The sequence below is a fragment of the Euprymna scolopes genome, chromosome 10, assembly GCF_053919585.1.
Source record: "Euprymna scolopes isolate OS-2025 chromosome 10, ASM5391958v1, whole genome shotgun sequence".
Taxonomy (NCBI): Eukaryota; Metazoa; Mollusca; class Cephalopoda; order Sepiida; family Sepiolidae; genus Euprymna; species Euprymna scolopes.
In genome coordinates this window covers 25,899,792-25,913,447 of record NC_136491.1, presented here as the reverse complement: position 1 = coordinate 25,913,447, position 13,656 = coordinate 25,899,792, and the positions used below count along the sequence as shown (strand labels likewise).

At 41.1% G+C, this 13,656-nt stretch overlaps 1 protein-coding gene across 4 annotated transcripts in view; it reads left to right on the top strand.

Annotated features, from left to right (window-relative positions):
- LOC145285868 (sperm-associated antigen 17-like) overlaps positions 1 to 13,656 on the top strand; it is a 234,465-nt gene that overhangs the window by 6,640 nt on the left and 214,169 nt on the right. For all 4 annotated transcript variants that reach the window (XM_080134316.1, XM_080134314.1, XM_080134315.1 and 1 more), the window contains exons 4-5: positions 1,076 to 1,232; positions 11,858 to 12,052. In XM_080134316.1, the coding sequence (XP_079990442.1) occupies positions 1,076 to 1,232; positions 11,858 to 12,052 (352 nt within the window). The remainder of the gene's footprint in view (positions 1 to 1,075; positions 1,233 to 11,857; positions 12,053 to 13,656) is intronic.

Here is a 13,656-nt window from a genome sequence, read left to right as displayed (position 1 = left end):
TCATCAAATCTCCACACTAATGTAATGTACTTGCAATAACCCTTATCCCTGAGTAGCTTCCGGGCCTTGATAAGTGGTGACCACTGTGTAAAAAAAAAAAAAAAAAGAAAAAAAGATGACCAGTGAGAGAACGTTGTGATGATTTGTAATGGCGAATTATCGTGCATGATCTGCAATCGGGTTTGATCTAACAAGTTGGCATCAGTCAAGTTGCATGCAATGATTTTTGCTTCGTATGCATTCAAACCAAATGTTCCTCAGTCTATTACGTTCCTTAATGCCTGGAATATCCGGATGCATTATAGAGTTCCTATTTACTTGCCTCCCCACGAGGGCAGAGTTAGACACAAGGTCGGTTTTTAATGTGGCGAAAACCCAGCTCCCCCAAAAAGGGGCACTCTGAATAGGAACAAAAAATTACAATTGTCTCAGTCATGAAGGATTTCTCCTCCGCTGACAAAAGACAGAAAAGGTAAAATATAGTATCAGAACAGTTACTACACTTTGTTTCTATTTACTTGCCTCTCCACGAGGGCAGAGCTAGACACAAGGTCGGTTTATAATGTGGGGAAAATCCAGCTCCTTAAAAAAGGGGGCACTCTAGATAGGAGCAAAAAAAAAAAAAAAAAAAAAAGAAAAATTACAATTGTCTTAGTCATGAAGGATTTCTCCTCTACTGACCGAAGACAGAAAAGGTAAAATCTAGTATCAGAAAAAACAAACAAACTATATTTTATTCCTAGCCAAAATGGCAAGTACGTAGAGCTGATGCAAGAAGTAGCAAACTGTACAGGTCCAAACCACCTGAGACACCACACATGTAAAGCATCTGTAATCACATTGATACGAAGTTTCTGATGAAGCACGATTATTCCTTAATCAGAATTGGTTAACACATTGATCCTAGTATAATGGTTTTCATGTGGTTCTTTGGTAAATCTAAGATCTGTTAAATAAGGATCCAAATAGCATGAACAACAATTTGTTTCAGCTCGATTGCATCGTAACACGTATTATATATTTGTTGCGACATTTGATATTTTTCATGTCAATCAAATGTCGTATTTATCTGCAGGATCCTGACCCAGAAAAAAGCAAGCCCGATAAAGACAAGGCACAAAAGGGTGCTGGGAAGAAAGGAGCCGCTAAAAAAACGACAGAAACACCAAGTGCCAAGCAAGGAACACTTTTGAAAAAAAGATCAGAAGAAAATTTGGATCAAAAATTTATTGGTAAAATTGATTTTTTTTTTTTTTCATTTTAGAATTTGACTTCTTTTATTATTTATTAGCAGTACCTGCTAACTGGCGTTGCCCGGTGGAAGCATCCCCCTCCATCGGAAAAAAATTTAAAGTATGGTTGTTGTTGTTGTTGTTGCTACCTAAAACACTTCCAACTCCTCATGGTAAAAACGGCTATCGGAATGGATACCCTAAACCCTCTCTTGTCAAGAATGGATGGAGAGAGGTGGTGTAGTAAGGATATTGAGCAGTTGTAAAAAAAAAAAAAAAAAAAAAAAAAAAAAAAAAAAACAGAAAAAATAGCAGCGATGATAAAAATGAAAAAAAAATTAGATGCAGTCGTCAGCACTGGTGGATAGACGTGGAAAAAAAAAGTAGTAGGCAGGCGGGCAGGCAGGCAGGCTCGAACCTGTAAAGCTAAGTGTGAAAAGAAGGAGAAAAAAAGCCATCCCTTTTGCGAGAGAGAGAGAGAGAGAGAGAGAGAGAGAGAGAGATAGAGAGAGAGAGAGAGAGATGTGTTTTCAATAAAGAAAAACAAGAAAAGCTTTATCGGACAGTTTTAAATATGGACCCCCCACCCCACTCCCAAGAAAATGTGGTTCATTATTTTTGTGTTGGTAGGTAGTCTGCAGTTTAAGTAACCGGTATTTCCATAAGTAACGCGTTGACATTTACATTCAAACTGAGCGAAAGACAGATATATATATATATATATATATATATATATATATATATATATATATATATATATATATATATATATATATATATACATCTGTCTGTCTGTCTGTCTATCTATCTATCTATCTATCTATCTATCTATCTATCTGTGTATCGCTCCATTCAAATGTAAAAATAGATATAAATCCCGCTCCTTGCCTCTCTCTCTCTTTCTTTCTTTAGCATTATTTTATGAAAATCTTTTCCATTTCAGTCAAATATGTCATTAATGACATCTATCTTGTGGCTTTTCGTTCTACAGTAGTTAAAAATAAATTCTTTGCCTTCCGGTACATGGATGTCTTATATATTTTTTGTTCTTATATCAGCCATTTAATCCAAACTTTTGCTAATTCAAGTTTTTCAATATTCAATGAGGATTCTATACCACCAATACCAAGTTTCTGATAAAGCACAATTATTTTTTAATCAGAATTGGTCAACACGTTGATCTTGGAGTTAATGATGGTTTGATGTGCTAAATTTATACTTTGAAACGTATGTTCAAAGTATGTGGTTTATTTACCAGACACGCTGATGGGGTGCCAGATTATTGTATACAAGCTACTTATTGGCGATTAAAGGCTAGCTTATGGTAATGGCTGTATTAGTCAAACCAACCACATGAAGAAAAATGTCTGGCAGTGAACAGATCAATCTGGGAAAAAAAATTCTGTCAGACTCTGCGAAAGTTGAAACAAGATGAAGTAGAAAAAGATAATATGGCACCAAAAATGACGATTTGAAAATAATCTGACAAATATACAAATTATAATTACTAGTGGGACCCTATGAAAATTAGATGAGACTTTTTACACCAATCTTTATGCTTTCCTATTAAAAATAATATTTCTTTTGAAATAATGAATGTCTGTCTGAGGCAACAAAAGGGGCTGGCAAAAAGACATTGAGAATAGTGATGACTATGTTGAAAAATAAATTCTGGGGAACAAAATGTCGCTCGTTTTAATGGTACCACTCCCGTCTTTGTAGCTCTTCAACGTTTTAGCTTTTGAGTTACTTACTTTTGGAACGACCCTCGTTATTTGCATTTCATCATATTATTTATATTTTATTGTATTATTGGTATTTCATTGTATTATTTATATTTCATTGTATTATTGGTATTTCATTGTATTATTTATATTTCATTGTATTATTTATATTTCATTGTATTATTGGTATTTCATTGTATTATTGGTATTATTATTGCCGAGAAAACATTAAAAATTGTTTCATGTTGTTGTTTTCGTTATGTATCATTAATTGAGGAATAATTTTAAGTTAAAATCCACTTAGTATTACGCATGTGAACTTGAGAACATCACACTTGAAATGTGTCAACATTATGTGAAATAAGTGAAATCAAACAAAATGGCGATCGAATTTGACCTGATGTCATATGATTTTACTTGTTCATACAATGTTGACACTTTTTAAATGCGTTTTCCTCAAGCTTACATACAGTCTTTTGGCCAAGATCAAAGTGTAGTATCTGTTCCGGCAGATACTGCACTTAAGATAATTTGTACCAGTCAATGGAGGGGAAACCCTCTATACTGGGACAATTATTATTTTTGGTAACCAGAGTGCCCCCTTTTTGCCTACTTTAAGAGGAGCTGGTTTTTACCTCACATTAAAAACGGCCTTGTGCCTAATTTGCTCAGTGGGGGAGCAAATAAATACCATCTGTTCCGGCAGATACTGCAAGCTATGACTAGCTATGACTAGCTATGACTAGTAAAGACCAGATGTGGGGGCAACCCCACATGCCTGACCTTTAACCAGCTCCCATTTCCCACCTCTCGGGAGCTGGTCCCCCCTTTCCCTTCCCCCTCCCTTCACTCCTCACATTAAAAATTGGCCTTGTGCCTAATTTGCTCGGTGGGGGAGCAAATAAATACCATCTGTTCCGGCAGATACTGCACTTAAGATAATTTGTACCAGTCAATGGAGGGGAAACCCTCTATACTGGGACAATTATTATTTTTGGTAACCAGAGTGCCCCCTTTTTGCCTACTTTTAGGGGAGCTGGTTTTTACCTCACATTAAAAACGGCCTTGTGCCTAATTTGCTCAGTGGGGGAGCAAATAAATACCATCTGTTCCGGCAGATGCTGCACTTAAGATAATTTGTACCAGTCAATGGAGGGGAAACTCTCTATACTGGGACAATTATTATTTTTGGTAACCAGAGTGCCCCCTTTTTGCCTACTTTTAGGGGAGCTGGTTTTTACCTCACATTAAAAACGGCCTTGTGCCTAATTTGCTCAGTGGGGGAGCAAATAAATACCATCTGTTCCGGCAGATGCTGCACTTAAGATAATTTGTACCAGTCAATGGAGGGGAAACCCTCTATACTGGGACAATTATTATTTTTGGTAACCAGAGTGCCCCCTTTTTGCCTACTTTTAGGGGAGCTGGTTTTTACCTCACATTAAAACGGCCTTGTGCCTAATTTGCTCAGTGGGGGAGCAAATAAATAACATCTGTTCCGGCAGATACTGCAAGCTATGACTAACAATGACTAGCTATGACTAGCAAAGACCAGATGTGGGGGCAACCCCACATGCCTGACCTTTAACCAGCTCCCATTTCCCACCTCTTGGGAGCTGGTCCCCCCTTTCCCTTCCCCCTCCCTTCACTCCTCACATTAAAAATTGGCCTTGTGCCTAATTTGCTCGGTGGGGGAGCTAATAAATACCATCTGTTCCGACAGATACTGCACTTAAGATAATTTGTACCAGTCAATGGAGGGGAAACCCTCTATACTGGGACAATTATTATTTTTGGTAACCAGAGTGCCCCCTTTTTGCCTACTTTTAGGGGAGCTGGTTTTTACCTCACATATAAAACGGCCTTGTGCCTAATTTGCTCAGTGGGGGAGCAAATAAATACCATCTGTTCCGGCAGATGCTGCACTTAAGATAATTTGTACCAGTCAATGGAGGGGAAACCCTCTATACTGGGGCAATTATTATTTTTGGTAACCAGAGTGCCCCCTTTTTGCCTACTTTTAGGGGAGCTGGTTTTTACCTCACATTAAAAACGGCCTTGTGCCTAATTTGCTCAGTGGGGGAGCAAATAAATACCATCTGTTCCGGCAGATGCTGCAAGCTATGACTAACTATGACTAGCTATGACTAGCAAAGACCAGATGTGGGGGCAACCCCACATGCCTGACCTTAAACCAGCTCCCATTTCCCACCTCTCGGGAGCTGGTCCCCCCTTTCCCTTCCCCCTCCCTTCACTCCTCACATTAAAAATTGGCCTTGTGCCTAATTTGCTCGGTGGGGGAGCAAATAAATACCATCTGTTCTGACAGATACTGCACTTAAGATAATTTGTACCAGTCAATGGAGGGGAAACCCTCTATACTGGGACAATTATTATTTTTGGTAACCAGAGTGCCCCCTTTTTGCCTACTTTTAGGGGAGCTGGTTTTTACCTCACATATAAAACGGCCTTGTGCCTAATTTGCTCAGTCGGGGAGCAAATAAATACCATCTGTTCCGGCAGATGCTGCACTTAAGATAATTTGTACCAGTCAATGGAGGGGAAACCCTCTATACTGGGGCAATTATTATTTTTGGTAACCAGAGTGCCCCCTTTTTGCCTACTTTTAGGGGAGCTGGTTTTTACCTCACATTAAAAACGGCCTTTTGCCTAATTTGCTCAGTGGGGGAGCAAATAAATACCATCTGTTCCGGCAGATGCTGCACTTAAGATAATTTGTACCAGTCAATGGAGGGGAAACTCTCTATACTGGGACAATTATTATTTTTGGTAACCAGAGTGCCCCCTTTTTGCCTACTTTTAGGGGAGCTGGTTTTTACCTCACATTAAAAACGGCCTTGTGCCTAATTTGCTCAGTGGGGGAGCAAATAAATACAATCTGTTCCGGCAGATGCTGCACTTAAGATAATTTGTACCAGTCAATGGAGGGGAAACCCTCTATACTGGGACAATTATTATTTTTGGTAACCAGAGTGCCCCCTTTTTGCCTACTTTTAGGGGAGCTGGTTTTTACCTCACATTAAAAACGGCCTTGTGCCTAATTTGCTCAGTGGGGGAGCAAATAAATACCATCTGTTCCGGCAGATGCTGCACTTAAGATAATTTGTACCAGTCAATGGAGGGGAAACTCTCTATACTGGGACAATTATTATTTTTGGTAACCAGAGTGCCCCCCTTTTGCCTACTTTTAGGGGAGCTGGTTTTTACCTCACATTAAAAACGGCCTTGTGCCTAATTTGCTCAGTGGGGGAGCAAATAAATACCATCTGTTCCGGCAGATGCTGCACTTAAGATAATTTGTACCAGTCAATGGAGGGGAAACCCTCTATACTGGGACAATTATTATTTTTGGTAACCAGAGTGCCCCCTTTTTGCCTACTTTTAGGGGAGCTGGTTTTTACCTCACATTAAAAACGGCCTTGTGCCTAATTTGCTCAGTGGGGGAGCAAATAAATACCATCTGTTCCGGCAGATGCTGCACTTAAGATAATTTGTACCAGTCAATGGAGGGGAAACCCTCTATACTGGGACAATTATTATTTTTGGTAACCAGAGTGCCCCCTTTTTGCCTACTTTTAGGGGAGCTGGTTTTTACCTCACATTAAAAACGGCCTTGTGCCTAATTTGCTCAGTGGGGGAGCAAATAAATACCATATGTTCCAGCAGATACTGCAAGCTATGACTAACTATGACTAGCTATGACTAGCAAAGACCAGATGTGGGGGCAACCCCACATGCCTGACCTTTAACCAGCTCCCATTTCCCACCTCTCGGGAGCTGGTCCCCCCTTTCCCTTCCCCCTCCCTTCACTCCTCACATTAAAAATTGGCCTTGTGCCTAATTTGCTCGGTGGGGGAGCAAATAAATACCATCTGTTCCGACAGATACTGCACTTAAGATAATTTGTACCAGTCAATGGAGGGGAAACCCTCTATACTGGGACAATTATTATTTTTGGTAACCAGAGTGCCCCCTTTTTGCCTACTTTTAGGGGAGCTGGTTTTTACCTCACATATAAAACGGCCTTGTGCCTAATTTGCTCAGTGGGGGAGCAAATAAATACCATCTGTTCCGGCAGATGCTGCACTTAAGATAATTTGTACCAGTCAATGGAGGGGAAACCCTCTATACTGGGGCAATTATTATTTTTGGTAACCAGAGTGCCCCCTTTTTGCCTACTTTTAGGGGAGCTGGTTTTTACCTCACATTAAAAACGGCCTTGTGCCTAATTTGCTCAGTGGGGGAGCAAATAAATACCATCTGTTCCGGCAGATGCTGCACTTAAGATAATTTGTACCAGTCAATGGAGGGGAAACCCTCTATACTGGGACAATTATTATTTTTGGTAACCAGAGTGCCCCCTTTTTGCCTACTTTTAGGGGAGCTGGTTTTTACCTCACATTAAAAACGGCCTTGTGCCTAATTTGCTCAGTGGGGGAGCAAATAAATACCATCTGTTCCGGCAGATACTGCAAGCTATGACTAACTATGACTAGCTATGACTAGCAAAGACCACATGTGGGGGCAACCCCACATGCCTGACCTTTAACCAGCTCCCATTTCCCACCTCTCGGGAGCTGGTCCCCTTTTTCCCTTCCCCCTCCCTTCACTCCTCACATTAAAAATTGGCCCTGTGCCTAATTTGCTCGGTGGGGGAGCAAATAAATACCATCTGTTCCGACAGATACTGCACTTAAGATAATTTGTACCAGTCAATGGAGGGGAAACCCTCTATACTGGGACAATTATTATTTTTGGTAACCAGAGTGCCCCCTTTTTGCCTACTTTTAGGGGAGCTGGTTTTTACCTCACATTAAAAACGGCCTTGTGCCTAATTTGCTCAGTGGGGGAGCAAATAAATACCATCTGTTCCGGCAGATGCTGCACTTAAGATAATTTGTACCAGTCAATGGAGGGGAAACCCTCTATACTGGGACAATTATTATTTTTGGTAACCAGAGTGCCCCCTTTTTGCCTACTTTTAGGGGAGCTGGTTTTTACCTCACATTAAAAACGGCCTTGTGCCTAATTTGCTCAGTGGGGGAGCAAATAAATACCATCTGTTCCGGCAGATACTGCAAGCTATGACTAACTATGACTAGCTATGACTAGCAAAGACCAGATGTGGGGGCAACCCCACATGCCTGACCTTAAACCAGCTCCCATTTCCCACCTCTCGGGAGCTGGTCCCCCCTTTCCCTTCCCCCTCCCTTCACTCCTCACATTAAAAATTGGCCTTGTGCCTAATTTGCTCGGTGGGGGAGCAAATAAATACCATCTGTTCTGACAGATACTGCACTTAAGATAATTTGTACCAGTCAATGGAGGGGAAACCCTCTATACTGGGACAATTATTATTTTTGGTAACCAGAGTGCCCCCTTTTTGCCTACTTTTAGGGGAGCTGGTTTTTACCTCACATATAAAACGGCCTTGTGCCTAATTTGCTCAGTGGGGGAGCAAATAAATACCATCTGTTCCGGCAGATGCTGCACTTAAGATAATTTGTACCAGTCAATGGAGGGGAAACCCTCTATACTGGGGCAATTATTATTTTTGGTAACCAGAGTGCCCCCTTTTTGCCTACTTTTAGGGGAGCTGGTTTTTACCTCACATTAAAAACGGCCTTGTGCCTAATTTGCTCAGTGGGGGAGCAAATAAATACCATCTGTTCCGGCAGATGCTGCACTTAAGATAATTTGTACCAGTCAATGGAGGGGAAACTCTCTATACTGGGACAATTATTATTTTTTGTAACCAGAGTGCCCCCTTTTTGCCTACTTTTAGGGGAGCTGGTTTTTACCTCACATTAAAAACGGCCTTGTGCCTAATTTGCTCAGTGGGGGAGCAAATAAATACCATCTGTTCCGGCAGATGCTGCACTTAAGATAATTTGTACCAGTCAATGGAGGGGAAACCCTCTATACTGGGACAATTATTATTTTTGGTAACCAGAGTGCCCCCCTTTTGCCTACTTTTAGGGGAGCTGGTTTTTACCTCACATTAAAAACGGCCTTGTGCCTAATTTGCTCAGTGGGGGAGCAAATAAATACCATCTGTTCCGGCAGATGCTGCACTTAAGATAATTTGTACCAGTCAATGGAGGGGAAACCCTCTATACTGGGACAATTATTATTTTTGGTAACCAGAGTGCCCCCTTTTTGCCTACTTTTAGGGGAGCTGGTTTTTACCTCACATTAAAAACGGCCTTGTGCCTAATTTGCTCAGTGGGGGAGCAAATAAATACCATCTGTTCCGGCAGATGCTGCACTTAAGATAATTTGTACCAGTCAATGGAGGGGAAACCCTCTATACTGGGACAATTATTATTTTTGGTAACCAGAGTGCCCCCTTTTTGCCTACTTTTAGGGGAGCTGGTTTTTACCTCACATTAAAAACGGCCTTGTGCCTAATTTGCTCAGTGGGGGAGCAAATAAATACCATATGTTCCGGCAGATACTGCAAGCTATGACTAACTATGACTAGCTATGACTAGCAAAGACCACATGTGGGGGCAACCCCACATGCCTGACCTTTAACCAGCTCCCATTTCCCACCTCTCGGGAGCTGGTCCCCTTTTTCCCTTCCCCCTCCCTTCACTCCTCACATTAAAAATTGGCCTTGTGCCTAATTTGCTCGGTGGGGGAGCAAATAAATACCATCTGTTCCGACAGATACTGCACTTAAGATAATTTGTACCAGTCAATGGAGGGGAAACCCTCTATACTGGGACAATTATTATTTTTGGTAACCAGAGTGCCCCCTTTTTGCCTACTTTTAGGGGAGCTGGTTTTTACCTCACATTAAAAACGGCCTTGTGCCTAATTTGCTCAGTGGGGGAGCAAATAAATACCATCTGTTCCGGCAGATACTGCACTTAAGATAATTTGTACCAGTCAATGGAGGGGAAACCCTCTATACTGGGACAATTATTATTTTTGGTAACCAGAGTGCCCCCTTTTTGCCTACTTTTAGGGGAGCTGGTTTTTACCTCACATTAAAAACGGCCTTGTGCCTAATTTGCTCAGTGGGGGAGCAAATAAATACCATCTGTTCCGGCAGATGCTGCACTTAAGATAATTTGTACCAGTCAATGGAGGGGAAACCCTCTATACTGGGGCAATTATTATTTTTGGTAACCAGAGTGCCCCCTTTTTGCCTACTTTTAGGGGAGCTGGTTTTTACCTCACATTAAAAACGGCCTTGTGCCTAATTTGCTCAGTGGGGGAGCAAATAAATACCATCTGTTCCGGCAGATGCTGCACTTAAGATAATTTGTACCAGTCAATGGAGGGGAAACCCTCTATACTGGGACAATTATTATTTTTGGTAACCAGAGTGCCTCCTTTTTGCCTACTTTTAGGGGAGCTGGTTTTTACCTCACATTAAAAACGGCCTTGTGCCTAATTTGCTCAGTGGGGGAGCAAATAAATACCATCTGTTCCGACAGATACTGCAAGCTATGACTAGCAAAGACCAGATGTGGGGGCAACCCCACATGTCTGACCTTTAACCAGCTCCCATTTCCCACCTCTCGGGAGCTGGTCCCCTTTTCCCTTTCCCTCTCCCTTCACTCCTCACATTAAAAATCGGCCTTGTGCCTTATTTGCTCGGTGGGGGAGCAAATAAATACCATCTGTTCCGGCAGATGCTGCAAGCTATGACTAGCAAAGACCAGATGTGGGGGCAACCCCACATGTCTGACCTTTAACCAGCTCCCATTTCCCACCTCTCGGGAGCTGGTCCCCTTTTTCCCTTCCCCCTCCCTTCACTCCTCACATTAAAAATTGGCCTTGTGCCTAATTTGCTCGGTGGGGAAGCAAATAAATACCATCTGTTCCGGCAGATACTGCAAGCTATGACTAACTATGACTAGCTATGACTAGCAAAGACCACATGTGGGGGCAACCCCACATGCCTGACCTTTAACCAGCTCCCATTTCCCACCTCTCGGGAGCTGGTCCCCTTTTTCCCTTCCCCCTCCCTTCACTCCTCACATTAAAAATTGGCCTTGTGCCTAATTTGCTCGGTGGGGGAGCAAATAAATACCATCTGTTCCGACAGATACTGCAAGCAAAGACCATATGTGGGGCCGAACCCACATATAAGACCTTGGTCAATGTAGGGGTAACCCTTCATACCAAATGTCACTATCCAGCTCCCCTACTCCCCACGGAGTTGTTCCCCATTTCCCCTTCACTCCCCACATTAAAAATCGGCCTTGTGCCTAATTTGTTCGGTGGGGGAGCAAATAAATACCATCTGTTCCGGCAGATACTACAAGCAAAGACCATATGTGGGGGCAACCCCACATATAAGACCTTGGTCAATGTAGGGGCAACCCTTCATACCAATTGTCACTATCCAGCTCCCCTACTCCCCGGGGAGTTGGTCCTCATTTCCCCTTCACTCCTCACTTTAAAAATCGGCCTTGTGGCTAATTTGCTCAGCGGGGGAGCAAATAAATACCTCAAAGTGTAGTATCTGTTTCGGCAGATGCGGCCCTTCCATTTCTCGTTCTCTTTCAGTGGAGGAGAAATCCTTCACGACTGAGACAATTTTTATTTTTGTACCTTTTCTCCACGTTAAAAAACGACCCTGGTGTCTAACTCTGTCCCGTGGGGAGGCATTGTAAATAGGTACATACAGTTTCTGGATTTTAACTGGAAATGAAGTCTTATTTAAATAATATTTAAGAAAAACAACATGAACCCATTTTTAGTACTTACACAGAATCTTTTCTTGCATTCTGCTCTGGACGCGACCTTTAACAATTACCATATTATTTATATTTCATCATATTATTTGGTTGCAAATATTAATGAGTGTAGACGTGCTCTTACTTAAGACCTCTTTTTTTTTTGCTGTCATTTTTGTTGCAGATGATGAACCAGATGACGGACCACAACGTTATATCATCCTTTCGAGTTTTTACAACACAAAATTACTTACTTTATTGTCTGAGCTCGACGTCCAGATAGACACAGTGATACGATATGGATGCTCGGATTATGACCGATTCCTGGTTATACCCCCAGAAAAAGATGACAGCTTGTCAAAAGACTCAAAGCTAATTGGTAACATTTCAAATTATGAATCTCTATTTATAAAGTTTTAGAAATAATAAATTACAAGCAGAACCCGTGGAAATTCCACAGGAAGTTGAATTCTCTACCTATGTAAGAGCCAGGTACGTCCAAGGATGGAGTATTGCTGTCACATCTGGGCAGGAGCTGCTAGAAAGAATTTATCTTGCCTTGACAGAGCTCAGAATAGACTTTGTAGCCTAGTGGGAGATGCCCTTTTCTCTTCCCTGCAACCTCTTTCTCACAGGAGAGATGTTGCGAGCCTGTCTCTGTTTTATCGTTATTTTTATGGAAAGTGTTCGTCTGGACTCCAATCTATGGTCCCCCCTCACCAAACATTCACGAGAAAAACTCGTTTGGCTGAAAACACTATCAATAATTTCCCCCACTCTTTATCTGTGCCTAAACCTAAACGTAAATTCCATGAACAAAGCTTCTTTCTTAGAACTGCACACCTGTGGAACTCTCTTCCGTTTATCTGCTTTCCAGCTGACTACAGTATGTCCGTCTTCAAGTCCAATGTAAACAAGTTCTTGATGAGCCGTTCCCCTTAAGTAATCCAATTTACCAAATTTACAATTCTAACGATTGCTATGATATTGTCCTTTTGACCAACGTACACTTTTAAATCTATCTATATATCTATAAAAGTGAACGTGTCTGTGTGTGTGTGTATGTGTCTATCTGTCTGTGTGTCTTTGTACATTTTTCTTCGCAATAACTCTGTCAATTTTCAGTTTACGGACTCGAAATTTGATATACAGGGTACTGAGATTTGGGAAAATCTATGTGATCGGTTTTCGGACAGAAATTTGGCTGTTAAGGGGTCAAAGTTCAACGATTTGACTGAGAACTCTACCAAACACCTCCAACAATTTTGGGTCTAAACACTTGAAATTTTAGATATAGGTTCCTTGGACATGGATCTAACTTAATAACTTGATTAGAGCCCTAAACAGTAAATATTAAGGGGTCATAATAGGGGTCAAATTAAAAAACAATTGACCGTTTTTAAAAAATTTTTTTTTGTTTTTTTGCTCAGCATGCACCTCCAAACACCCGGGCAATGCCGGGCTGAAATGCTAGTCTATCTATATATCTATAAAAGTGAACGTGTCTGTGTATCTGTCTGTCTGGCTGTCTGTGTGTCTGTGTACATTTTCCTTCGCAATAACTCTGTTAATTTTAAGTCTACAGACTCGAAATTTGATATACAGAGTACTGAGATTTGGGAAAATTTATGTGATCCGTTTTCGCTCAGAAATTTGGCTGTTAAGGGGTCAAAGTTCAACGATTTGACCTTTGAGAACTCTACCAAACACCTCCGACAATTTGCTGGTCTAAACACTTGAAATTTTAGATATAGGTTCCTTGGACATGTCCTCTAACTTAATAATTTGATTAGAGCCCTAAATAATAAATGTTAAGGGGTTATAATAGGGGTCAAATTAAAAAAAATTGACCTTTTTTTTTTGTTTTTTTGCTCAGCATTCACCTCACACGCGGGCAACGCTGGGCAGCCATGCTAGTACATTATGAATAAAATGAATAAAAAATAAAATAAAACAAACAATGACGAATTTAAAACAATTTTT